At 42.5% G+C, this 26,928-nt stretch overlaps 1 protein-coding gene across 20 annotated transcripts in view; it reads left to right on the plus strand.

The window, feature by feature from the left end:
• CLASP2 (cytoplasmic linker associated protein 2) overlaps window positions 1–26,928 on the plus strand; it is a 963,528-nt gene that overhangs the window by 829,725 nt on the left and 106,875 nt on the right. For all 20 annotated transcript variants that reach the window (XM_029589622.1, XM_029589627.1, XM_029589623.1 and 17 more), the window contains 3 exons: window positions 11,791–11,934; window positions 14,720–14,826; window positions 17,141–17,297. In XM_029589622.1, the coding sequence (XP_029445482.1) occupies window positions 11,791–11,934; window positions 14,720–14,826; window positions 17,141–17,297 (408 nt within the window). The remainder of the gene's footprint in view (window positions 1–11,790; window positions 11,935–14,719; window positions 14,827–17,140; window positions 17,298–26,928) is intronic.

Genomic DNA, 26,928 nt, shown 5'->3' on the forward strand with positions numbered 1-26,928 from the left:
GTCCTGAAATTCTTGATATAATTGTAAAATATGCCAATTTTTACATATATTTTTGGTTTAATGACTCATGGATGAGAAGGGTAATATACAAGTCAATTTGTCAGAAGTGTCAACAGGACGTGGAAAAATAACCAAGCCCGGTAGGCAAATTTGGCTCGAGTGTAGGCATGTTTGATACAGCGTGGTGGATATCCTCGAACCTGGAAACGCGTGCAAAGGTCTTTGGCATGTTGTTGATAATCTGTTCTGGATGTACATAGACGTTGAATCCTGAAAAATTGACTAACTGGAAGGTTTTCTTTTAGACTGCGCGGGTGAGCACTTGTAACGTGTAAAAAAGTGTTACTAGACACTGGTTTTCTGTGTATGGTAGTTTTGAAACTATGTAAGCTCTTAATATTTGTCCAAAAAATGAATCATATCACGTTGGACCTCAGCAGTAAAATGTAGATGGATGTTGCGTCCATTTAGTCAATTTATAAATTGTGACAATGTGTCTGATGTGTCAGACCACAACAAAAAAATGTCATCAATATAACGTTGACCACTGTTATCCTGTAGCAACCAATCTGGAACAGGGAATAGCAACACAGTAAAGTATAAATTGAACAGCTATGATCCCAAAACATAAGATTCAAATATTAGTGTAAGTACACAACATAATATTCGGAATAACTTAGCAGCAGACCTCATACAAGGCATACATATTTGATGCTAATTAGCATAGGTATACCAATAGTATAATCATAGGTCAATTAGTGTCAGTATGGCTTTTTTTTGAATTTTTTTTGTATGCTCAAGTGAACATTAAAATGGCCCGGTGGCCCATAGTAGGGTATGCAACATTTGCAAAAATTTTTTCACTTAGCGTTCTGCAATCGAGGAAACAGCAGAGACATGGATGTGAGGACATGCACAGCGTCCTCACATTCTGAATATTATGTTGTGTACTTACACTAATATTTGAGTCTTATGTTTTGGGATCATAGCTGTTCAATTTATACTCATCAATATAACGTTTCCACGCCACTACATGCTGAGAAAAGGGATTATTGGTATATATCCATTGGTCTTCAAAGTTGGCCACATATAAATTTGCAAGGTTGGGGGCCATGGTGGCCCCCATTGCAGTGCCACAAATTTGTTGATAATAGCTACCTTCGAAGGCAAAAAAAATTTTTGTCAAAGCTAACTGTAATAGAGAATGTAAAAATGAAGAAGGAATTCTCTGAGGGCGTGGACGTAATTCAAAATACTTGTATGCAATATCCATGGCTTCATCTTGCGGTATATTTGTATATAGAGATTCAGCGTCGAGGGTGACCATAGTTAATGAGGTGTCAACAGTAAATGATTCCAGAAACTGTAACAGAGCTTGAGAATCTCTAATGTAAGATGTTTGGATCGATATATGGGGTGCCAAAAAGTGATCCACAAATGTAGACAGTGGTTCTAGCAGAGACCCTCTGCTAGATACTATAGGTCTTCCAGGTGGATGTGTCAAATGTTTGTGAATTTTTGGAAGTGTGTAAAAAAACTGGCACTATTGGAAAAGGTTTTATTAGAAAAGAGACTTCCTGCGATGTTAAAAAAACCAGATTCAGCCCCATTTTTTTTACAATGAGCTCAATTTCTTTAATCAAAGTTGGTGTAGGATCAATCTGAAGAGGCTGATAAAACTTCCGGTCTTGGAGAAGGCGTTGTACTTCAGCTATATATTGACTACGATTCATCAAAACTATTTTACCCCCTTTGTCAGCTGGTTTAATTATCAGATCTTGATTGCAACGAAGATTCTGTAAAGCATGCACCTCGGACTGAGTCATGTTGGAAAATGAACGTTGATCAGAAAAAGAAAAACTTAATCTTGTAAACATTTTGGTGGAATTGGAAATAACAGCATCTGCTGGACCAGGAGGTACCCAGGTAGATTTGTGTTTTATAATGGCTAAATCAGGACCACTAGGTTGGATGGTAAAAAAAAAAAAGTCTAATATATAGTTTGCATACAAACTTGTAAAGTGCCACTTCCAAAGAAAATAAATCTGCTTTAGGTGAAGGAATGAAGGTGAGCCCCTTTTCTAAAATGTTAATTTGTTCTGGGGTGAGCACCACTGAGGATAAATTTAGTATCAAGGATTGTGATGTGTCTGTGATCGAGTCTGTCTGTAATATTGTGCCTCATCTTGCCAGTGGACTCCTTTGGAGAGTGGTGGCCGACAAAAACCGCAGCCTCGACCTAAAAAATGATTGTCTGCTCCAGCTTCTTGTACTGAGGGATTCAAAGTGGTACAACTGAGAACCTCATCTCCAGATGAATCGTCACTTTCTGAATCAAACGTTGTTTTATTCGACTTCAATTTGGCTTTATCACTCATCCAAGGGTACACATATCCCCGAGTGTAATCACGTTCAACCCTTTGAAATTTGTCATATTTAAATTTTTTTATGTCAGTTTTCAATTTCTCAGTGGATTCATTGAGTGCCTGCAATTGTACAGTGTAAGTATCGGTATTGATGGTAGATGATAGTTCCTTTATGGAAATAATTTCATCCTGTATTTCAGCGTCTTTCTTCTGGGCAGTTTTTATTATGAGGATCATCAGATCCAAACTGCATTTGTTCAATACAGCATTCCAATCCTGTAGAAACTCTAAGATCACCATTATCTTCTCAAGAGACCGCCCTCATTGGATTAGATGTTAATTTCTAGTAGAACATGGTATCAGATTATTGTCATATCACTTCAGCTTTATATTGAGATCATGTAAGCAGCACTATAGCCCTACTTTTATCAGAGGGTTTTATGACATATTGTGGATTAGATTAGAAGTGAATTGTATTAATGCCAAGATCTCCTCTCTAGAAAGGTTATGCCATTTTTTAATGCTTATTCTCCAAAACAGGTAAATCTTATAGTACTAGTTTGCGAAAAGTACAAACAAACAAGGATCTTCAGGGCAAGGGGGCAGCCATTCACACTTGAAGAATCATCTGTTACAGAGGGACAATTAGGGAAAAATACTTTGAGATGTAAAATACAAAAAAAAATAGATGTAAATTAGCTCTTACAGTAAGTGGATTGTGTTTAATTGTGGGAGCAAATGACAAACCTAAACTAAGTGCTTGATTGGTTCAGGGTAGTAACTGCCGCAACAAGCAAGCTACTCCCACGTTTATTTGTTTTTCCAGCTTGTGCGATTTAGTCCTTGTTGGTTGTTTGAATATAAATCCTCTGTTCTTCTTTCCCCCCTGCCATTGAAGCAGAGAGCTGCTTGGATATGCAATGAAAGTGAAGCATCAGGCTAATTTGGTTTGGGGTAGTAACCGCCGCAACAAGCAAGCTTACTCCCACACTTATTTGTGAATGCAGATCTTTTTTCCCACATTTCCTCTTGCCGTTGAAGCATAGAGCAATGTTGGAGTCACATTATCCTTGTGTATGTTTATTCAATAAAGGTAGTAGCCATCATTCCCGCAAGCCACCCCCATGCCATTTCATTTCATGTTACCGAATTACCTCCATAATGAGTGATGGTGTATATCATCACATTTCGTATAAAGAGACCAGTGCATGCAAGTAATGGCTAATAATTTTGTTTTGGAAGCTTGTCACATTAACATGAGAATTGTACATTTTTTAATATAACTTTGCATTGTTTTTAAGAAAGTGATACAATAAGGACAGAGCCAGAAGTATAGCTTGAATATAGAATTTCTTACACTTTCGAATGGTAGCTCCATTCATTCGTTTAAATACAGATTGAGAAGAACAGCAGGTCCTTGTGAGACTGGGGAACTGGGCATCTAAATGACAGATGAAATTTAATGTGGACAAGGGCAAAGTGATGTACATAGGGGGAAAAAGTACCCTAATGTAGACACACAGGTTTGGATTTCCAAATTAAGGGTCACCACCCAGGAATAGAATCTTGGTGTCATTGTGAACGATACATTAAAATCCTCAACCCAGCGTATGGCAACTGTCAAAAAAGCAAATAGAGTATTAGGAATTTGGAAAGGAATGGAAAGTAAAACAGAATATTATAATACTTTTATTGATCAAAAAAACAAACAGAATGTTGGGAATTATTAGGAAGGGAATGGTGAATAAAACGGAAAATGTCATAATGCCTCTGTATCGCTCCATGGTGAGACCACACCTTTAGTACTGTGTACAATTCTCGTCACCGCATCTTAAAAAAGATATAGTTGCACTGGAGAAGGTACAGAGAAGTACAATCAAAATGATAAAGGGATGGAACAGCTCCCCTATGAGGAAAGGCTAAAGAGGTTAGGGCTCTTCCATTTGGAGGAGAGGCGACTGAGGGAGGATATGATAGAGGTCTTTAAAATCATGAGAGGTCTAGAACAGGTAGATGTGAATCGGTTATTTACTCTTTTGGATAATAGAAGGACAAGGGGGAACTTAATGAAGTTAGCAAATAGCACATTTAAAACTAATCTGAGAAAGTTATTTTTCACTCAACGCACAATTAAACTCTGGAATTTGTTGCCAGGGAATGTGATTAGTGCAGTTAGTGTAACTAGGTTTAAAAAGGTTTGGATAAATTGTTGGATGAGAAGTCCATTACCTGCTATTAATCAAGTTGACTTAGAAAATAGCCACTGCTATTACTAGCATCAGTAGAATGGGATAACCTTAGTTTTTGGGTTCTTGCCAGGTACTTGTAGTCTGGATTGACCACTGTTGAAACAGGATGCTGGGCGTGATGGACCCTTGGTCTGACCCAGTATGGCAGTTTAAGTTCGTATAATCCATAGTGGAACTGCACCTTGAGTACTGCATGCAGTTATGGTCACCACATCTCAAAAAAGGCAGCAGAACTAGAAGAGATACAGAGAAAAGCAACAAAAATGATAAAGGATGGAACTGCTCTCTTTGAGATTAAACAGTGTAAGGATCTTCAGCTTCGAGAAGAGATTACTGAGAGGGATATAATAGAGGTTTATAAAATCTTGAGTAGGATGCAGCAGGTAAATAGTGGATGGTTATTTACCTTTTCAAATAGTACTAATATAGGGGGACACTTCATGAAACTAACAGCAGATTTAAAACAAATCAGAGAGAGTGTTTTTTTTTTCACTCCACTCGTAATCAAGCTGTGAAATTTGTTGCCAGAGGACAAGGTCAAAGCGCATCTAGCATAGTTGGGTTAAAAAGGGGTTTGGATGAGTTCCTGGAAGAAAATTTCATAAGCCATTACTAGCCTGGTAGATTTAGGAAAACCACCGTTATGCCAGGGAGTGAATAGCAAGAAATGTATCTACTCTTTTTGGGATCTGCAAGGTACTTGTGGGTTGGCCACTATTGGACAGGATGCTGTGCTCAACAGACTTTTTGGTCTAACTTAGCAAGGCATATCTTTTGCTGGATATATTTTGCCGAGATGTGTTTACCTGCCATGAGTACTTGTAAAGGCTCTATTGCTGTATTACATTTCTACTAACATTGGGATTAGGACAGAGGTGGGCAAACATCCAATCCACAAAAGGTTTCCCTCCAGTCTGCAACAGTGAGAAGGGTCCAGTCCTGTGTCAGCAAGAACACCTATTCCTACCTATTGTTATCTTTCGTTTACTTGAATTATTACTCTAGTTTTCCCTTTGTTAAACTGTAAACCGATCCGATATGGTTATTTACTATGAAGGTCGGTATAAAAAACTGTTAAATAAATAAATAAATAAATAACATGTTACTTCTCCTAGGACAAGCAGGATGGTAGTCCTCACGTGTGTGATAACATCCGTGGTGCCCAGCATGGCAAACTTGTCAAAGTTTCTAGAAGCTTTGACTGGCACACTGAGCATGCCCAGCATGCCACTATCTGTGCGTCCATGTGAGGTCCCCCTTCAGTCTCTCTTTTTCTACGGTGCAGTTGCCTCGCGGTTCTGGATCTCTTCTTCTACTTCATTTTTTTTCTTCTAGAATCGGGATTTTCTTCAGTCCCATCGCTGGGTCCCCCTTCGCGGTCGGTTCCTCTCTGAGTAGTAGGTAGAAAAAAAATTTCTGTCCCTTTTGCGATCGATTCTCGGGATCCCACTCTTGGTGTCCCCCAGTCATAGACCGTGTGCCGGTTACTTTTTCATGGCATTCGCCGGTGCCCCCAGTGCCTGAGGACCATGTCAATCATGAATCCACATGAGATTTGCATCCTCTGCCTGGGGGTCTTGCACGATGTCCAAGGATGTCAGCTGTGTGACCAGATGACCCCCAAAGATCATCGTGCACACCTGGATAAAATGAAGAAACTTTTTGGTTCCAAAAAGTCCACTCCATCCACACCCACGTCAGAGTCCTAGTCACCCAGGGGTTGGGGGGAACCTCTTGACACGCTTCCCCCTTGCTACTCCTTCGACTACTTCTTCAAAGGACTGAGGGAATGGTGAGCAGTCTTCTATGATCTCGCCAGTTTGCAGGACATCAGGATCTTCCGCTTCCTTGGCACCGGGGAAAGACCGGGCCGAGCACCGTGGGAGAACCTGCACGCATCGACATCTGTCACCATTGGCGCAAGCCTCTGGTTCTGGTGCAGTACCGGCGGCTGCCGTACCACCCCCGAAGCAGCCACATGGCCTGGAGGCCCCGTCCTCCAATATACCCGGGAGCCCCAGACATTCCCCACTGAGATCGGTGCTGGGCACCATGCCTCCTCGGAGGACTGAGGAAACACCAGTGACATCTTGTCCCCTTCCCTCAGTCCTGGCTTCATCGGACTTTCAGGAGGAGTTGGACCACAGGGTACACAATGCGATAGTTCAAGCTCTGAGGAATGTCGAGCTGCCCCTGCCACCATACCGGTGTCAGAGCCTGTTCCATCTATCTTGGCGCCCCTGCTTGAGCGTCTGGAAGTCCTTCTCAGCACCCTCCTGACACAGCCGCTGCCTGAGGGGCCTTCAGTTCCTTGGTCCCTTGAAGCCTTCGGCACCCAGGGCTAGGATCCTCCACTGACCTCGCCCGTGCCAGCCCCGTGATGGCCTTAGTGAGAAGGCCGTTATGACCCGTGGGGGGAGGATTCTTCAGAGTCTTCATTTGAATTCTCGGACAACCCCCTATCCAAGCCTTCCCCACCAGAAGAGAAGCCTCTGTGCCCCCCCACCCAGCGCATCTGCCCTTTGCGGGTTCGTCAGGGCCATGGCCCAGGCTATTCCCTTCCAACTTCTTATGGAGGAGGATGCGAGACATAAGATGCTGGAAGTACTCCAGTTTGTCGATGCTCCTAAAGAAATCGTGGTGGTTCCTATCCACATCTTTAAGGACCTTCTCCTTCAGATGTAGGAGCACCCGATTTCCATCTCTCCAGTCAGTAGGAAGGCGGATGCCACCTATTTGGTACAGCAGGCCTTGGGATTCGAGAGGTGGCTCCTCCCTCACCAGTCGGTGGTAGTGGAATCTGCCCTTAAAAAGGCCAAGTGCTCCCATACCCATGCCTTTCCCCCTCTGGGGTGGGAACATAGGGAGCTTGATGCTCTGGGCAGAAAGGTCTTTCAGGGTGCTATGCTTATCGCCCATATTACCGCCTATCAGTTGTATATGACCCAGTACAAGCGGAACTTGTGGAAATGGGTCCAGGACCTTGCAGAGAGCTTGCCGCAGCACCAACAGGAGTCACACTCTGCCATTGACCTGCAGGCTCTAAAGGCTGGCAAACATGAGGTGAGGTCCACCTACGATGATTTTGAGACTGCGGCCCGAGTAGCTGCCGTGGGCATCGGCACCTGCAAAATGGCCTGGCTCCGGGCTTCTGTCCTCCATCCAGAGGTGCAGGAGAAGCTGGCTGACCTCCCATACACAGGTGACAACCTCTATGGGGATAAGGTCCGGAATGTAGTGGCTCAGTTGAAGAACCACCATGAAACCCTCCAACAGCTCTCCACTTGCGCTTCGGACGGTCAGGAAATCTTCCAGGCCAAGTTCCAGGAAGTCCTTTTACAGGCAGAGGAAATATTATCCCCTCCGCCTCTTGAGCTCGCATGCCGCACACTAGCTCCAGGGTCCCCTCCCATCAACAACGAGCACCTAGTCCTCAACCAGCGCACCAGCAAGCCCCAGCTGCGGGCTTTTGACTGGTGGCGAGGAAGCACAAGTCAGCCAAACATACCCCTGGCACCGGATACTCCAGTAGGAGGCAGGCTGATCGGCTTCACCCACCACTGGAGGGCCATCGCTTCGGACCAATGGGTCCTTAACACAGTCTGTTAGGGGTACCGGCTCAATTTCAGACGGTCTCCAGAGAACTCCCCACTGTCCATTGTGGGGTTCATCTGCCCAGCAAGTCATACTTCAGACAGAACTCTCCACCCTTCTCACAGCAGGAGCGGTAGAGCCCATTCCGCGCCTTCAGCAAGGCCAATGGTTCTATTCAAGGTATTTCCTAATTCTGAAGAGAAACGGAGGCTTGCGCCCCATTCTCGACCTCAGGGCATTGGACAAATTTCTCTTAAGAGAAAAGTTCAAGTTGGTTTCTCTGGGCACTCTGATACACCTCCTCAAAAGAGGAGACAGGCTCTGCTCCCTCGATCTCAAGGAAGCTTACGGTCAGATAGCTATCTTCCCCAGCCACAGAAAATACATCCGCTTCGTGGTGGGGAAGGCTCACTACTAGTACAAGGTGCTGCATTTTGGGATGGCCTCAGCCCCTCGCATTTTCACCAAATGCTTATCGGTGGTGGCTGCGTACCTCAGGCGCTGTGCGGTGCACATTTTCCCGTACCTAGACAACTGGTTGATCAAGAGCGACTCCCGCACAGGGGTGCTGAGCGCTGTAGCCCTGACAGTGCAGATTCTGCAATCCTTGGGTTTGTAATCAACTACCCAAAGTCTCACCTCTGCCCATCTCCCCAACTGGATTTTATAGGAACAGGCTGGACAACTGCACAAGCGAAAGCGTTTCTGCGCCGCAGTCGGGCTCTTGCCCTTGCCTTGTTGGCAACCTTCGTGCGCAGCAGCCGGCATGTGACTGCCCGCCTTCTGCTCAGTTTGTTGGGCCACATGGTGGCTTCTATCCATGTTACCCCTCTTGCCTGCTTGTGCATGCGAAGGGAACAATGGACCTTGCAGTCGTAGTGGCAACAGGCCTCCCAGGACCTCGAGACCTATCTCTGTCACAGAACCTCCGAGGGCATCTCTTCCTGGTGGGAAAACCTCTCCAATTTGGAGCGGGGAATTCCCTTTCAGGCTGCCCCGCCTTAAATGGTCTTCACCACCGACTCATCTCCTCAGAGCTGGGGAGCCCATGTGGATGGCCTCCACATGCATCTCTGGAACGCTCATGAAGCCCACTGTCAAAATAAACCTTTTGGAGCTTCGGGCGATCCGTTACGTCCTCTGGGCATTCAGGGACCAGTTGTCGCACAAGGAATTCCTGATCCAGATGGACAACCAAGTTGCAATGTGGTATGTCGTCAAACAGGGAGGCACAGAATCGTTCCTCCTCTGTCACGAGACGGTTCTGGTGTGGCCCTGTGCCCTGTTACAGGGGATGTCGCTGTGAGCGACGTAACTGCCTGGGACTCTGAACATACTGGTGGACCAGCTGAGACGCTCCTTTTAGCCACACCAGTGGTCCCTAAATCCAGAGGTAGCGGCCAGAATCTTTCATTGGTGGGGAACCCCAGATGTGGACCACTTTGCCTCCCCATACAATTACAAGGTGAGCAGTTTCTGTTCCCTGTTGCCAGGGGGGGGGGCAGACTTCTGGCCTGCAACACCTTCTCCCTTCACTGGGGGAGGGGTCTCCTGTATGCATACCCTCTTCTTGAAGACCCTGCTGAAGCTTCAACAGGACAGAGGGACCATGATCCTCATGGCGCTTTATTGGCCCCGACAGATCTGGTTCCCTCTCGTTTGGGATCTGTTGATCAGGGACCTCATTTGGCTGGGGACCGCACCCGATCTGATAACTCAGAACCAGGGCACCCTGCGCCAGCCAAACCTCTGGGTGTTAGCCCTAATGGCATGAATGTTGAGTGCCTAGTTCTTCAGCCTCTGGACCTCTCAGACAGTGTCTCCCAGGTGCTTGTGGCCTCTAGAAAGCCTTCCACCAAGAAATCTTATAGTTTGAAATGGAAGAGGTTCACCACCTGGGGTGCGGGGCATGACCTGCATCCATTCACATGCCCCCTTCCCAAGCTGTTCGACTGCTTGTGGCACCTTTCGGAGTCTGGGCTCTAAACCAGCTCAGTCAGGGTCCATCTTAACGCAGTTATTGCATACCTTTGGAGTGTTGTTGGCACACCCATGTCAGTGCAGCCTTTAGTGGGTCACTTTATGAAGGGCCTGCTTCAGTTGAAGCCCCCTCTTCAGCCTCCTTTTGCGTCCTGGGACCTCAATATTTCCTGGCACAGCTCATGCGTCCTCCCTTCGAGCCATTGCATTCTTGCAACCCGAAGTTCCTCACCTGGAAAGTTATATTCCTAGTGGCGATTACTTCGGCTCGTAGAGTTAGTGAGCTTCAGGCCTTGGTTACATACCTGCCATACACGAGGTTTTTTCATGATCGTGTGGTCTTGTGTAAGCACCCTAAGTTCCTACCTAAGGTGGTGACTGATTTCCACATTAATCAGTCCATGTTTTACCCACCTTCTTTCCCAGGCCTCATTCCCACCCAGAGGAACGGACTCTTCATACTTTGGTCTGCAAGAGGGCCTTGGCTTTCTATTTAGAACGCAAAGCCGGTCACAGGCAGTTCACGCAGCTCTTTGTATCCTTCGATACCAATAAGCTGAGAGTGGCGGTGGGTAAATAGACTTTATCTAGCTGGCTGACGGATTGCATCGCCTTCTGCTAATCACAAGCAGGCCTTCAGCTGACAGGCCAAATCAAAGCTCACTTTGTGCGGGCCATGGCGTCGGTGGCTCATCTGCGAGCGGTTCCCGTCATCAAAATTTGCCACCTCGCAAACATGGAGTTCCCTTCACACGTTCGCGGCCCATTACTGCTTAGACAAAGATGGTCGACAAGACAGTGCCTTCGGCTAATCTGTCCTATGCAATCTCATCCAGACCTGAACCCAACTCTTCCTGCCTAGAACCCCTGGTTGGAGCCAGGCAGTCCCCTGCCAACCAACAGCTCCGCAGTTGTTGTGACTGTTGGCACTTTGTTCAGTAACTGTTGGTCTCACCTGTTAACGGGGACAGCCTAGAGCTTGGTATGAGCGAAAAAATAAAACAAAATGGAAGGAGAACCCAACTCCGTGGGGAGGCAGGCAGAATTCCTGACAACTACCATCCTGTTTGTCCTAGGAGAAAGCACAGTTGTTTACCTGTAACAGGTGTTGTCCTAGGACAGCAGGATGTTAGTCCTCAGGAATTCCACCCGCCTCCCTGCGGAGTTAGGTTCTCCTTCCATTTTGTTTTATTTTTTCGCTCATATTTTTCTCTGTTACGAGACTGATGGGCGGACCTCACGTGGATAGTGGCATGCTGGGCATGTTCAGTGGGCCAGTCAAAGCTTCTAGAAACTTTGACAAACGTTTTCCGTGCCGAGTTCCATCGGATGTCACCCACATGTGAGGTCTATCATCCTGCTGTCCTAGGAGAACATATGTTACAGATAAGCAATTGCACTTTCTACCTGCTTTTCAGGCCTCCTAGGGGGATCCACATCCTTCAGTCTTTAATTATCCCACCCAGGCTTTGTCCCCAGTGTGGTCATTGGGCCCAAACGTTTGCCCATACCTTGGATTAGTATTTTTTATTCACTTCTACAAAGGTCTTCCCTAACCCATAAAGTATTTAAAACCAAATTGATTTCTGTTTGTTTTGCAGGCTGCGCAGTCTGTGTTAATTGCCTTGTTCCAACTCAACACTCCAGAGTTTACAATGTTACTGGGAGCTTTACCAAAAACCTTTCAAGATGGAGCCACCAAGCTTCTTCACAATCATCTGAGAAATACGGGCAATGGTAGCCAGGTACTGTCACTGATAATATTCTCTACTGTTTTGATTACAAGTAGAGCCACAACACATTTAGCTTAAAATGAGAAGCGGCAACCTTAGAGGTCTAAAGTTAATAACAGGGGAGATCATTTTCAAAGGAGTTCCACGCATAACACTTTTCAAAAGCCCATTTACATGCTTGGGGGTAATTTTCAAAGGAGTTACGCATAGCAATTTTCAAAAGCCATTTACTCAAGTAAAATGCACTTAGGCAGGTAAATCATATGGACAATTCAATGGATTATATTGTAGCAGTTTTCAAAAGCCCATTTGGTGAGTAAAGTGCATTTACATGCGTAAAACCCAGTTATACGCATGTATATGCTTTTTAAAATCAGGCCCTTAAAGTACAATTACATGTGTAAAACTTGACAATTCAGTACAATATATTGTAGTAATTTTCAAATGCTCACTTATATGTGTGAAGTGCATTTACATGTATATAACCCAGTTTTAAGCCTGTAAATCCTTTTTAAAATTACCCCCATATTACATATTCTTGGCAGAGTTCACTGGCTTCCATTTCATTTTCGAATACAATTTAAATTGCTAATCTTATTGTTTGGAGCACTGAAGGGGGACTGATCAGGTTTCCTCAAAGAATGTTAGTCCTGGTACAGCACTGCAAGACTGTTACATTCTGCTGATTAATTTTTATGTCTCATTCCCTTATGAAAGGTCATGAAGTGCGTTCATACATGACAAAAAGCTTTCTTGTATTCAGGCTCTTAGCAGTGGAATTTCTTACCAGGAGAGAATAGAACTAAGAAGGATTATTTCTATTTTAGCATTGCTTAAATATTGCTTTTGTAGGTTAACATTTGATTTTTCATTGATAGGTTGTTTACACAGTCACGTTTGAATTTTTATTTACCTAAAGGTAGTAATTGGTTATTTTTATCCTTGATTCATTGTGGTTCTATTATTTGTTTTATTGGTTTATATTTATCTATTTATTTTAGTTTTTGTTTAACTTGTATTTATGCTTGTACTGGGGGGTTTTTTTTGTTCAAAATGATTTGCCTATGTCTATATTTTTACATTTTGTATATGCTGTTTTGTTTTATAAATTCCACCTTGAGCCTTGGGAAAAGTTGTTAATAAATTGAATTGAATTTGCTTAATAATTGATGTGTTTTGTGTGGACAAATTTCTGGAAGCAGAGTTTAGCTAGCCAATCTCAAAAGTTTGCTTCTCAGTAGTTAAATTGCAATTTTGACTATCTTTTTACAGCTCTCGCTCTCTCTCTCTCTCTCTCAAGAGATATTTCTTAATATTAGGACCAAGAGTTAAGTGTGTAGTAGTCTGTTTTTTTAAATATTCACTTGACAATCTCTGTTCCAATGTCCTTAGGTTTATATACTGCATCTTGTGATTTTCTTCCTCATTTTAAGATTTCCAGAGTAATTTCTCATTTTCTCCTTTGCTCAACTGAGACAGTTTTAAAGGAAATGGCAAACCAAGTACACAGGCTCAAAACGTGCTTCCTTCATTAGCCTACCATCTGCATCCTCATTGGAGTCCAGTTGCTTATATGCATTTTCAAAAGCCATATTTTGAACTTAATCTTGAGATTCATATATTAGAGAAATAGTGATCCCTCCTTTTCATGCTCAGAAGGTCTTATTTGTTTGTGTTCTTAGTTTTTTAACCTTATTGTTATGCATTGGATTTGATGTATTTATTTATGGTTTTGAAATTTTTAGTCATTTACCTTTCCTCACCTTGAACACTGTGGGGTAGATTTTATAAATTTGCGCACACGCGTACTTTTGTTCGCGCGATTTCAATAGGTACGCGCGTAGCCGCGCATATCCATTAAAATCCGGGGTCGGCGCGCACAAGGCTGCCCAAAATCGGCAGCCTTGCGCGCCGAGCCTACTCAACATAGGCTCGGCGCGCGCAGGGGGAGTTTGGGCCATGTTTATACGCGCGTACCCCTTTGAAAATCTGGCCCTGTGTGAACTGGAAAGTAATACATTTTTAAATAAGTAATTAACAAGCCATATGTTTGTTGCTAAAGTGTTGAAGAGAGTCAAAAAAATAAAGATTTTTTTTAAAACTAGTTGCTTTATTTATTATTATTATTGCTTTTTGCAAATGCTGCACTGGTTATAGTAAACTGCTACAGCAACAGATGCTTAGTGTGAGATGTATATGCATCAGAAGATACAATCAGTTTATGGTGTGTTTTTCATAAAACCACATTCTGTGGTAAAGCTTTACACAAAGCAAGTGATAGTTTACTCAGAAGAAATGTGCTGTACATAGCAGAGACTCTTTTGTTAGGATAACACTTATGCTTTCAATTTATGGTCAACTTTTAATGAAGCAACTTGTGATCCTTTACCCATCTGACAATGCAATCTTTTCACTTTCATGTTTTTCAAATTGGAAAATATTTCTTACTAAATTTTTGGGAATCCATTTAAAAATATAGCCTGAATATCTCTGATTTTTCCAGTTTGTAGCTATCCCTCTTATTTGCATTGTGAAGTATGAGTTCCTAGTGACTTAACAGCAAGAATGAGAAGAGAGGGTTATTGGTTAAGCAGAAACAGAGGACACACTACAGCCCCAGGTTTTATTGCAACTGACCAACATGATCTTAAAATTTAAATGGAAAAAAATGTAAGAAGATGAAATGTCTAGACACAGCTTAAATTTCAAAACAGAAATGTAAAAAAGAAAAATCCTAATAAACAGTAAATATTTCTTCTCCCTTTGGATTGAATTGTTAAAAATTATTTTCCACTAGGGTTCAACAGGAAGTCCTCTAACAAGGCCTACACCACGCTCACCCGCCAGTTGGGCCAGTCCCCTCACTTCCCCAACCAACACATCTCAGAATACATTATCTCCAAGGTAACACAAAATCCATAGTAACATATTAAGTTTTATTATTGAAAATTGTATTCTACACAGGTTATCTTTAATAAAATGAAAAAACAAAAGGCAGCAATGTGTAAGTATTGTGAACAAATCAATAAAATATATTTTGATGGAGGGGGGTCAACCCAGTGGGTCAGTGACTATGCTGAGTGATTCTGTACAGAAGACCTGGGTTCAGATCCTTCATGCTGGCAAAGGTTTAGGATGCAGCAGCAGCAGTGTTCATAACCTAGGACGGAAGGAGTCCAAGTCATAGTACCACAACATCTATTGATTTTCTCCAGGGCATGCTTTGTGCCAGGTTCTGAAATGTCTCTCAGCTAGCTGACTGTTGTGATGGCTGAGCAAAATAGTAGGTGTTAATGAATGCATATAGTTCAGTAGGCCCAGTAGGGTAGAGATCGGATAGTCCAGCTGTAGCAGCCAAATAAGTTCAGGCTTGCAGGTCCTGAGAGTACTGTTGACACGTTATTCTTAGACCCTGTAATGCAGTGGTTCTCAACCCTGTCCTGGGGACCCCCCCCCAGCCAGTCGGGTTTTCATGATATCCACAATGAATATGCATGAGAGAAAATTTGCATGTTATGGAGGCAGTGTATGCAAATTTTCTCTCATGCATATTCATTGTGGATATCATGAAAACCCGACTGGCTGGGGGGGTCCCCAGGACAGGGGTGAGAACCACTGCTGTAATGGAACTGTAGCCATTGGTCTACTTGCCAGCTTAAGGGTGTACCTTTATCAGCTCCTCAGGGAACCACAATCCATGAGCTGGGGAAAGAAATGGCACTGCTATGAGAGTTCCTGTCAATCTAACTAGAAGGAAAACCACTAGCTGACATGACCAGTAGGAAAAAATACAAGAAAATGAAATCTCTAGGCACAGCTTTGGCCTCCACCATGGTCAGAAATGGCAGCAAGCAGGAAAAAAGTTGTTTCTAGTTAGAGTGAAAGACTCCAGCAATTTTATTCCCATACTACTTAAGCAAAATTGATGTTGACTTTAGAATAATAAATATACTTAGTGTAATAAGTGAAGTGTTAGAATTACTTGTACATTACGTGGTAGCCTACTTACTTTACAGCAGAGCGAAGAATAGTTCAAGCCATATCCTTTCATTACTGATAGAGAGTAAATGTAATGGTTGGAAAATTTTACTGCCATGAACAATGTTCAAGCCTGGTTTAGTTAATGTTTAATGGAAAGTCAGTGAAGCAAGTCATTACTAACTTCTCAGCTAATATGTAGCTCTGTGGAAAATACTTTTTTAGCTGTTGAAAATTATGTTTTATATATTTTACAATTAAGTCAATGTTGACATGAAATGGAAGTCACCTCATTTTTAAAAACATTTGGAATATAAATGAATTTTTTGGTGCAGTTTCATTGTTGAGATCTTCTGATTCATAAAGAATATCCAGGCTTTTCAAGTTTGTGGTTGGAAATGATGTACAGAAATGTACTTTTTATCATTTCCTGTGTCCTCCCATGCTATCTATAAAATCTGTGCACCCCACATCCTGCCATGAGTTAGTGCATATATAACAGTCTGACATATTTGAAAACAACTTCTTGGTTCTATTTCTGGCTTACTGAAGCTAGTATCTGCTAATATATTAGTATCTGCTATCCAGAGAGAGTTTTCTGCCTGCCATCTGTATGGTCAATATAACCACTTCTCAAGGCTTGGAATATAGATGCACCCCTCACATCTAAATAGATGGTCTATGCTTTTGGAGAGTAACTTATAATAAGTAGTCAGGCAGGTGGCATGAATTCAAGAAATAAGCCAAACTAGAAATGAAAGGCGATTTTCTCAGTTAGCATCTGAGTAGATACAAGGCTTCACATTTACATGTGTTCCAAGATAAAAAATTAACTAGTGTGCTTTGACTTCTCATCCTCTTCATTTTCCAAATATCCAGATATTCACTCAATTAGTAATGAAATCCATGTATATTAAAGAACATGCTACATGTACTTTTTTCTTTTCCACTGGGGAGGAAACTTCTGTTGTTTCTCATATTTATCAAATCTAAAAGGAATTGGTCAGCAAAGCAGCATAGTAAAAGTAAATAAGATCATTAGGTTTCAATGAGGGAAGAATTAAAAACAGACAGCACTATAGATACCAGATTGCTGCTGTCAAATCCTTGCTGAAGAATGTGTAAAATTCCTAAATCCTAGATGGAAACCTGTTGTCTAGACCATATACAAAACTTGTCATGTAATAAGGGGGCTGTATAGGTTGTATGACCATGTCCTTCCTTTTTGTCCAACAACCAGTGCATTTGACTATGACACAGAAAACATGAACTCTGAAGATATTTATAGTTCCCTTCGAGGAGTAACCGAGGCCATTCAGAACTTCAGCTTCCGCAGTCAGGAGGATATGAATGAACCCCTGAGACGGGATTCCAAAAAAGATAACGACTCTGACTCTGTGAGTATTGAATAAGGTAGTGATAGTGTCAGCTAGTATAACTAGCAAGCCATTCCTTTTGTTCCAACTAAATAATGCTTACTTTAATGACCAGTTTTGGGACTTCTTGTCTTGAAGCCTCATACAATGCATCTTTTTGTTTCTATCTGATTTACAGGGCATATTAATGTTGGATTTTCTACTTGAATTCAGGAACCTTCAATATCTAAGGGCCATTAGTGTATCTTCTGACATACTGATTGAAACTTTTGTTCCCAGTGTGTCATTAGCATAGAAGAGATTTATACTGTCAGAAGTTTGTATTGATCACAATATAATGAAAATACAAGTATGCATGTGGAAACCACCTTTTAGCACTCATAAGAATATTACATGTTTGTTAGAGCGAGATGGAACATTTCTTTATCACACTCTGCACAATTAGTGTTTGGTAAGAGTCATAGTGACTTAAGACCAAAGACAACTCCCCTGTGAGGGACTGAGCATTCTCCTACTTTTGGTTCATGCTTAGCTGTTACATTGCAAAGAGCATCCCACCCAGTTTTGCTTTAGTTTCCGCCATGGTCAGACTGTGCATGAGTCTGTGCATGAGTCTGACTATGGCAGCTCTTATGATAGGAAAAGCTGCTATTTTTGGAGGAAAAATAAATTTAAAAAAAACAAAACGTTAAGGTAAGAAATGAAAGAACTTGCTGCGCAAGGGAAAGCCAAAATAATTGGTGGTACAGGGAGGGCAAGCCTTTTTTGTTTGAAGAATGTCAGCAAAGCTTGTTGAACCCACGTTGACCATTTATAATTGAGAAAGCTGGCAAATCTAAAGGGATACTGTCATGTTGATAAGGCTTCAGTTTTCCTGGAGTTACAGTCTTCAACAAGGAGACAAAATCTGCCCTTCAACCCAAGAGTCCTCGCTCAGGGCAAAGAAGCTAGCAAGAGCCACAGTTGCTGTGGTAAAGGACACTTTAAACCTCTCCTGTATAATGTATCAAGTTCATCATGGCAGAAAAGGGATTTTCTAAAGAGAAATCAGGTACACTAGGGTCACACAAGAGGTTCACGTGACCATGCTTGGTGCCAAACAGAGCTACTTCCAGAGTATTCTGGAAAGGCCTAAAAGTCATTCACTGCTCATATGTGGCAGTTCTGCACTACCGTAGCCCCAGGGCTCTCTTCAGTCCCTAGATAGGTTTTTTGGCACTTCAAGGAAGTTGTCTCTTTCTTGGTTTCCTGCAAAGCTCGAATGTCACTTGCACAATTTTTTTCTCCAGCACAGTTTCACCATCAGTCTGTCCAGCTGAATTTCTTTTCTGCTTCTACCTTCCAATCTCCCTGTTGCAAATGTTGTATTAATTTTTATTCATCCAGATGAAACTGTATATTGTAATGTTGTGCAGTCTTACTCATGGTAAATGAAATTTGACTCTGCTTAAAAATTAAAACTTTTGAAAGGGAGATTTTATTTTTTGGACATCAGGATTATGATCCAAAAAGGTCATACCAAGTTTGGTATTATCAGAGATCAGGCTTCTTTTTAATTGGGATTCTTAATCAGAAATTGTGTTTTCCCTGTTCGGATCTTTTCATGTAATCTGCTAAAATCATGTAAAAAAATTAACCCAGATTCTAGTTTCGCCAGGTGCATTTTTCTAATAGGTCTGATTGAAGTATGGAATATAAAACACTCAGTGAACCAATTCATATCTTGATTGTATAATGATTTATGTATAAGGGTGAGAACTTTGAAAATTATTCTAAATCCAATCGGAAGCCAGTGTAGGAACTGAAGAGCTGGAGTAATGTGTTCATAGCGGTGTGTATTCGTGAGGAGTCGCGCAGCTGCATTTTATTTATTTATTTATTTATTTAACATTTCTTATATACCGATATCCGTTCGCACATATGTAGCATCTGTAGTGTCCTGCTTAATGTATCCTGCTTAATGCTTTCATTCCCAGTACTTTTAGTCTCTCCCTCCCCCACCCACTTCCCATGGCTATATCCCCCAGTTCTTCTTTGGATATCCTCCCCCCCCCCCCAGCCATCAAGAGTGGTATTTAATAGCGCATCAGCTTCCTCTGCTGCACAGGGTCAGTCTTGTATTTTATACTGCGAGATTCCATAATCTTGTATATCATACTGTGAGACTGTCCCAGCACAGTAGAGAAAGCAGATGCATTATTAAGTGTCATTCCTCCTGCCCAGCCACAACCATGGAGGTGGGGAGACATAGAGGCAGACCTAGTCCATTAGGCTTTAGGAGGAGGCTTAGCTTCCTATACCTTTGTCTTACAGTGAGCACATATGATATCCACTGCTGTCTTGCCCACCGGCTGATCAGCTTAATGGATGATGATAGCAGTGCCTAAGAGTCGTCCTTATCTCATGGCACCCTGGTCGACCACCCAGCATGCCCTACCCAAAGGCTAGCCCTGAGTAGAAGGAATGTTGTTCAACAAAACAATAAAACTAGAAGAGCTAAAATTAAAAATAGAAACTAAAACAAATTAAAGTTGGTTGATGAGTTTCATAAAAACAAGCAATTCAGCTTCATTATGTACTCCTAGATTACATCTGCCATTTTCTTATTGGTGATGCAGTGGTCAGTGGGTGGGAGGAACATGTGTACGGTTTAATTTTTGTTTCTTTTTAATTATCAAGTTTAAGCAGGGCTTCCCAAACATACACCGTGTTTGGTTTTCAGGATATCCACCATGAATATGCATGAGATAAATTTGCATATCACGGAGACTCCGTATATGGAAATGTATCTCATGCATATTCATGAGATATTCTGCAAACCTGGCTGGCTATGGGGCTCTCAGGACAAGTTTGGGAAATCCTGAGTTAAAGCATTGAAAATGTTGAGCATTTTTTCTTTTCTTTTTATAAAGCAGAAACAGGCATTTTTGCCTATTGAACAATAACTAGCTGAGATGTCTGCTTCTTTATCTAATTGCTCAATTCTTTGCTGTACACATTGGAGGTACAAAGTGATGTATGTTTTAGGTATCAAACAAACTGTGTCTTTTTTCCCCTAAAGAGTTTATATTCAAAGTTCTTGCTGCTATTCCTACCAAAATTGCCTTATAATCTGATGTGTGATAAACAGGCTGGTTAATTGTCCTGTGTTTGGAAAAAACAGTCACATTTTAGTTTAAAAAATGATCAGGTATTTTTATTCATTTGGCTCTGTGCTGCAAAAACCATCCATATCCAATGTATTTCATTGGGACTGTAAAACATGTGCTTTTCTTCCCTCTACATTCTAAAATGTCTGTCAAAATAGTATAGTTATGGTTTCTTATATTCCACTTATATAGAGATCCACTAAGCAGTTTACATAAAGGACATTCATAATAAAACAGAAAACATACAACAATAAAAAAAAAAAAAAAGAGAGAGAGAAATCAATGGGAATTTCTAAAATCTCATAGGGAAACAGCTAAAATATATCAAATTGCATTAAAATCTGCTAAAATACATTAATCACATCAACGTCAACTAAGTCTGTTAATAAGCTTCCTGAAAAAGGACAATTTTTAAATGAGTTTTAAAAATTTTAGAGTATGTGGTAAATTGTTCCATAAGTCTGGTGCAGTGACTGAAAAGGAACATTGTCAAGTCACCGATAAACGAACGTGACGAACGCTAAGTATCTCCAGAAGGCTTTTTTGGGAGGAATGCAAGGTTCTGCTTGAATGATACCTTTTTAATAGAGCATCACATTCTGGTAATGAATTCTGAGCGAGTAGCTTATGTACTGTTACTACAATTTTGTATTTAATTCTTGAATGGATAGGAAGCCAGTGCAAGTTCTTCAAGGTAGGCAAGACATGTTCACGGAATGACTGCCCTGAGATCAAATGAGCAGCTGTATTCTGTAAAAGCTGCTTGGCATAGATAGTAACATATGGTAAACCCAAATATAATGAATTGCAATAATCAAGCACAGGTAAAATCAGCATCTGAACAGCTCACTAGATGACAGTTGCTCACCCTAGTTACATAAGTCTATCTGCCAGAGTGCAAAATTTCCAATCAGTTCACCACTGGTGACTAGAAATTCGAAACTTGCAAGCAAATAACCAGTTTTGCATCCTTGCTCCGATGTGGAGAGCAGGCAGGAATCACTGTCACTTCCACTGTTTCCTGCAGCCTGTTAGCCCTCCATGGAGGACACTAACTAATAGGAAATGGGAGCAGCAGTACCACTTGAAGCAAATGCTTCTCCCCTGTTTCTATATGTCACACAGAGAGAGTGAAAGCATTGGAGGAAGCAAAGAGGGAGAAAGGGATGAGGAGGTGCAGAGGAGGATCTGGGGTGCTGGAGTGCTGTGGAGAGGAGGGAGCAAGAGAGAAGTTATGGTGGGGAAGAGCATTAAGAAGGGAAAGAAAGCATAGATAGTGGCGGTGTTAAGTAGGAAGAGGGAAGGAGAAAACCAAGAAAGGAAGGAAAACATTACTCCGCGTTCTGAAGCACGTGTGCCAGAAACTCCCACTTTTGCACCAGTATGCAAGCTGGGTTTCTGCCTATTTCCGTCACTTAGCTATCTGGATGAAAGGGCTTGCATGGTGATTTGTGATAATATTAGATATATAGCTATAAATAGATAATAGATATAAATCTTAGGATAATAGATAATAGATATAAATCTTAGGATAAAGTCTGATGAGTAAAAAAAAATTGTATAGCTGATACAATCAGATCTGAAATTTTATGTCCTCTACTCAGCATATATTGAGGGGACACTGAAAAATGGTTAAATTAGCACAAGCTTGAAACTTGTGAGCAGTAATTCCTTCACCAAAGTGTCAAACCATTTATAATAAATTTTCAGTGATTATTTCTCTTACCTCAATTTATGCCCTTTCTTCTCTACCGCTCTTCTTTTTTGATTTACTGTTTTCTTCTAGTGTTTTTAAGGTGGTAGGGGAAGAGGAGTTTCCTTCCAGTTTTCTCTGTGTTTTTTGTTTTTTTTATCAGCCTTTCAAATTTTTCATACTTTACTATCTTGTCTCTCTCCAGTACCCCCATCAGCTTGTATATATTTCAGCATGGCTTTCTCCCAGTATTTCCCTACTTCCAGTTATTTTCAACTAAGACAGTGTTTCCCAACCCTCTCCTAGAAGCACACCTAACCAGTTGGGTTATCAGGATACCCATAATGAATATGCATACAATTTTTTTAGAAACTGAGTGTCCAATGTATGTTAATTTATCTCATGCATATTCAATGTGTCAATCCTGAAAATCCAACTGGATAGGTGAGCCTCTAGGAGAGGGATGGGAAACAGGATACCTAAAACACTCTCCCTTTTTTCTTATTTCATTCTGTCTTTCCAGGATTATCTCTCCACCAAGACTGTCTCTTTCTGCTAATTTTGGCCTAGATTAATCATTTTGTTATAAATGTAGCAGAAATATGGCACAGTAGTGGCAGCTTTAAGAAAGAGGCGTGGTCATGCAAAATTTAGATTTGCTGCATCGAGTAGGCAAATAGCATCACAAGCGGTATGTTATCATGTAGCTTGATGCCTTAGTGCGTCGCGTGTGTCATTTACCGCGTCACATGTTTTTTTGTTTTGTTTTTTTTTTGTTATATATGCAGGCTTCCTGTAGATGCCTCTTTAAGGGAGTGTCAGGCATTTGGAGAGGAGAGTGGGTGAGTGGTCTAGAAGGGAGTAGCTTATTTCTCTTGATTACCTGAGTGCGTTGTCTTGTCTTCTGTTGTCCTCTGTTTCCCTTTCCCTTTCCCTTGAACCTTTGTGTTCTTTGTTGGAGTGAAAGTTTTTGTTAGTTTGTCCTGTTTGTCTGTCTGTCTTTGTGTTAGGAGAAGTGGTGAGGCATGGTGGAGAAGGAGTGGTGGTGAGGCAGAAGAGGAGTGGTGTTGAAGCGTGGTGATGAGGTGGAGAAGGAGTGGTGGTGAGGCAGAGGAGGAATGGTGGTGAGGAGTAGAGAGGAAGGAGCGTGAGAGGTGTGAAGGTAGAAGAGAAGACCAGCATCAGGAAAGAAAGAAGGGAGGACAAGGGCAAGAGTGTTAGGAGGAGGCATAAGGGCAGGGACAGGAATATGATAGGCGGGGGGGGGGAAGGGATAGGCAGACGAGTATGGAGTGAGGAGGACGGCAGACCAGGGATAGACACATAGGGCAAGAGGGGAGAGGAGAATGGGAGCAAGAATGAGGAAAGGGAGGACAGCTCCTCGGAAGTGCAAGTGGCACCCTGTTCTGGCCAGGAAGCAGGCATGTTCGACTGAGTGCTTTAAAGTTCAGTGTTAAAGACAATGACATAATTGCAGGGGTCCTCGAACTATACAATGCTCTTTGGCAACTGTGTGGCCAAGACATCAAGGGCATCCAAGGGTCAGATCTGACACACGATTACCCAGAACGTATCCAGGCGCAGCAGAGTGAAACAGATTGTGGATCAGGTGGCCCACAGGTACATAAAGCCCCGACTGAAAACCAAGGTGGTAAGCCGCAACAAATAACTATGACAGACTGGTGGAGGAGCCCCTTGTCCCATTGTCAAGACACCAATGGAGGAGCGCCTCATCGAACTGCTGGGACCAGATATGTTCGAAGGGTTGGATAAGCAGCTGGACACCATATGAGCTGGAGCCAGTAAGTTCACCTCACCTGTAAACGTCAAGGCTGCTACAAATGTCTACAGCCTTTGGCATAAAATGCTCATATTGATTGATGCAAAGTGCTCATCTAATGCCAAACAATATATGTGACTTTAATATTATAATCTGCAACAATATGATGTATACTTCTATATCAAATAATATGGAAACATCATATTTTGAAAGCTGGTATTGCTCTATTGCTCTTCAGTTTACTGGAAAAGCTTGGGAAACCTCATAACGTTTTTTACGTCTCACTTTAAAAACAGCCGTTACACTGCCTTTTGCTGTGTTAATTGCTTAACACTGCCTTTTGTTATGTGTGTTGGCTTTATTTTTAAGTGTATATTACAGCCCATAAATTGGCGTTGTAGAGCTGTATAATTTTAATCATTGGTTTCCAAGCTGTAACTTTGAAACTGAAGCAAAGATGTTGAATTTTTTAGTTTTTTTTTAACTTTTTTTTTTTAAACATTTTTAACTTGATTAAGACACTAGCACTTATCATTTAAGAAGAAACCAGCACTTCAAAACCGCTCAACCTGACACGGCTCGTGTTTCGTACACTTCGTGTACTCTGCATTAGTACTTATGTCGTCTTCTCTGTTTCCACAACTCTCATCCAGGACTCTGCCAGTCCCAGCCATCAAGCCCTAGGGCCCAGCAGCATAGCACCACTTTTTTGTGCCCCCTTACAAGTTGAATGAGGAGTACAGCAAAGAGGAGGAGCAGCAGCTCCAGCCTCCTGAGCAGCTACAGATGCTGGCACCCCTTGGCTCAGCAAGCCCTTTCAAACGGGCCAGTGCAATACCATGCACTGCGGGCAGCATTTGGCTCAAAGCACGATTGAATATGCGTCCATAACACCCAATGCAAAAACTGAGTTAGCGCATCCAATTGCGCACGTAGCTAATAGCACTTATCACATGTAAATTCATGTTGATGAAGCTGTTAGCTATTCCCCCCGAAGCAAAAAAAAAAATGTCCTGGAGCAGGCATTAATTTTTGAGGTGTCCAAACAGTGTACAGAAAAGCAGAAAATACTGCTTTTTCTGTACTTCTTCCGACCTAATTTCTTGGCAATATTAAGTCAGAGGAACTAAAAAATAAGAACTGTCCAAAAAAAAAATTTAAAGAAAAAAAAATGTGTGCAGCGGCCAGATTAGGAAAACGGACGCTCATAAAATTGCGTGTCCATTTCCCTAACCCACTGACAGCCACCTCTTCTGGGCGCTCGCTGCTGGGCGCAGTTCCCCCTAATGCCTCCTTTTTACCGCATTGGCCTGTTTGCATATTGCATCGGGTGTCCCGGAGAGGTCGATTGGCGCTCATTTTCTACGTGCCGATATTGCATCAGCCTGAATGTAAGCCTGAACATATCAGGCACACTGGAAGACCCCAGCCTGCAGTGGGAGGCAGTAGAGCCATCAGAACCAACCTCCAGCAGGTCATGTCACCTGCAGGAAGAGGCACGGCACCAAGCAGGAGCAGTCCATCAAGCCCCAGCATGTCACTTTTGGAGGACCGAACTGCAGCTCCACCCAGCACTGCACTAGCACCAAGAGAGCCCTCGATGCATGAGCAGCTGGAAAGGAGGCATGGGGTACACCACCACCACATACGAGCAGAGCTAGTGCACCTGAGGAGGTCTGCCAAAAGTCAGACCTAGGCCCTGCGAAATCAGACGACAGCCCACACACAAGCTCTAACCACTGTGGCTACAACCATAAACAACATGATGAGTGTGTTGAAACAAATTCTTCACCACGTGCCAGAGTCTCTACCTGTGCATTCCCTAGCATCCCAGGACTCCAGGCCCCGCAGCAGGCTCCACCCAGAGAAATGACCCAGGGGTAGGCTCCCCAAAGAGATTCTGCCCCCAAGTGGAAAGCCCCTCAGAGGAGAAGGTCCATGAGACAGTGGTAAAAGGGAAAAAAGAAAGCCATCAAAGAACACTTGTGAAAACAAGCCTGGCCAGGCCTCTGTACAGAGTTTCTGTGCTGGCTAGATGGAAAACACCTGCTGGGCACATCATGACTACAGATTTCCTGTGCCAGCCAGTTGAAAGAAGCTGTTGGGCCCGTCCTGACTACAGAGTTTCTGTGCCAGCTTGCTGATGAGAATGGTCTACTGGCTGCCTGCATTATCCTGCTGCATACTTCTAATGCCCTCCTCGATGCTGTACCCCTACTCCAGCCTCCTTGATGCAGTCTCCAGTCACAGTCCTGCTACTGTCTCTTCTCATCATGTCTTATCTTCTGCTCCTTTTGCTGGTGCCTCATCTCATCATTATTCTGCCTCCATGGTGGTGTCTCATCCCATCTCATGCTGCTGCTGCCTCCATGCTGCGCTCTTTGGTCCCGGTCCTGGTCCTGCTGCCTTCTTGTAGAACCCTGCTGCCTTTGCCCTTAGGCTGTCCCCTCTTTGAGTGCACTCTTTCAGCATGTTCTGTCTCGGCCTTTTTCTTGCCAGCACATAGTTGTGCTGCTATCAGCTCTAACATTAGAGATATACTGTAGCAATTGGGTTGCCACTTCCACTTTCTATGTTATTTGCTGTAATCATGATTGTGCAAAAGGATAAGATGCTAATATTGTATATGTTATGTTGCCATTTGTAACAATGTATGTACAGGCGTACTCTCAATGTTCTGGTCATTTCAGTTACAATGTCCTTGCAGAGTGTGATTACCAAAGACATTGACTTGCTTTGAATCTGTTGATATTTTTTGTGTAATAAAGTTATCATAGGTTTTGAAAACTATCTTTCTGGTAGTGTATTTTCAATGTGTGGTTTTTGTCTTAAGGGGTCACAAGGAGAAAGGTTTGGAACCTATATTACCTTGCAAGCTAGAGTGCCATTGGTCGTTCTAACTAGGCGCAGTTATGGCATGCAAGACCATATGGCCTAGGCCATACAACTGAAAACTCATTGTATGATCCCAAGGAAGACAGCAGGAGCTAAACAGGAAACTCCTTACTGTGGAGCTTCACAATTGGCTCC

This window comes from Rhinatrema bivittatum, chromosome 2 (genome assembly GCF_901001135.1).
Source record: "Rhinatrema bivittatum chromosome 2, aRhiBiv1.1, whole genome shotgun sequence".
NCBI lineage: Eukaryota > Metazoa > Chordata > Amphibia > Gymnophiona > Rhinatrematidae > Rhinatrema > Rhinatrema bivittatum.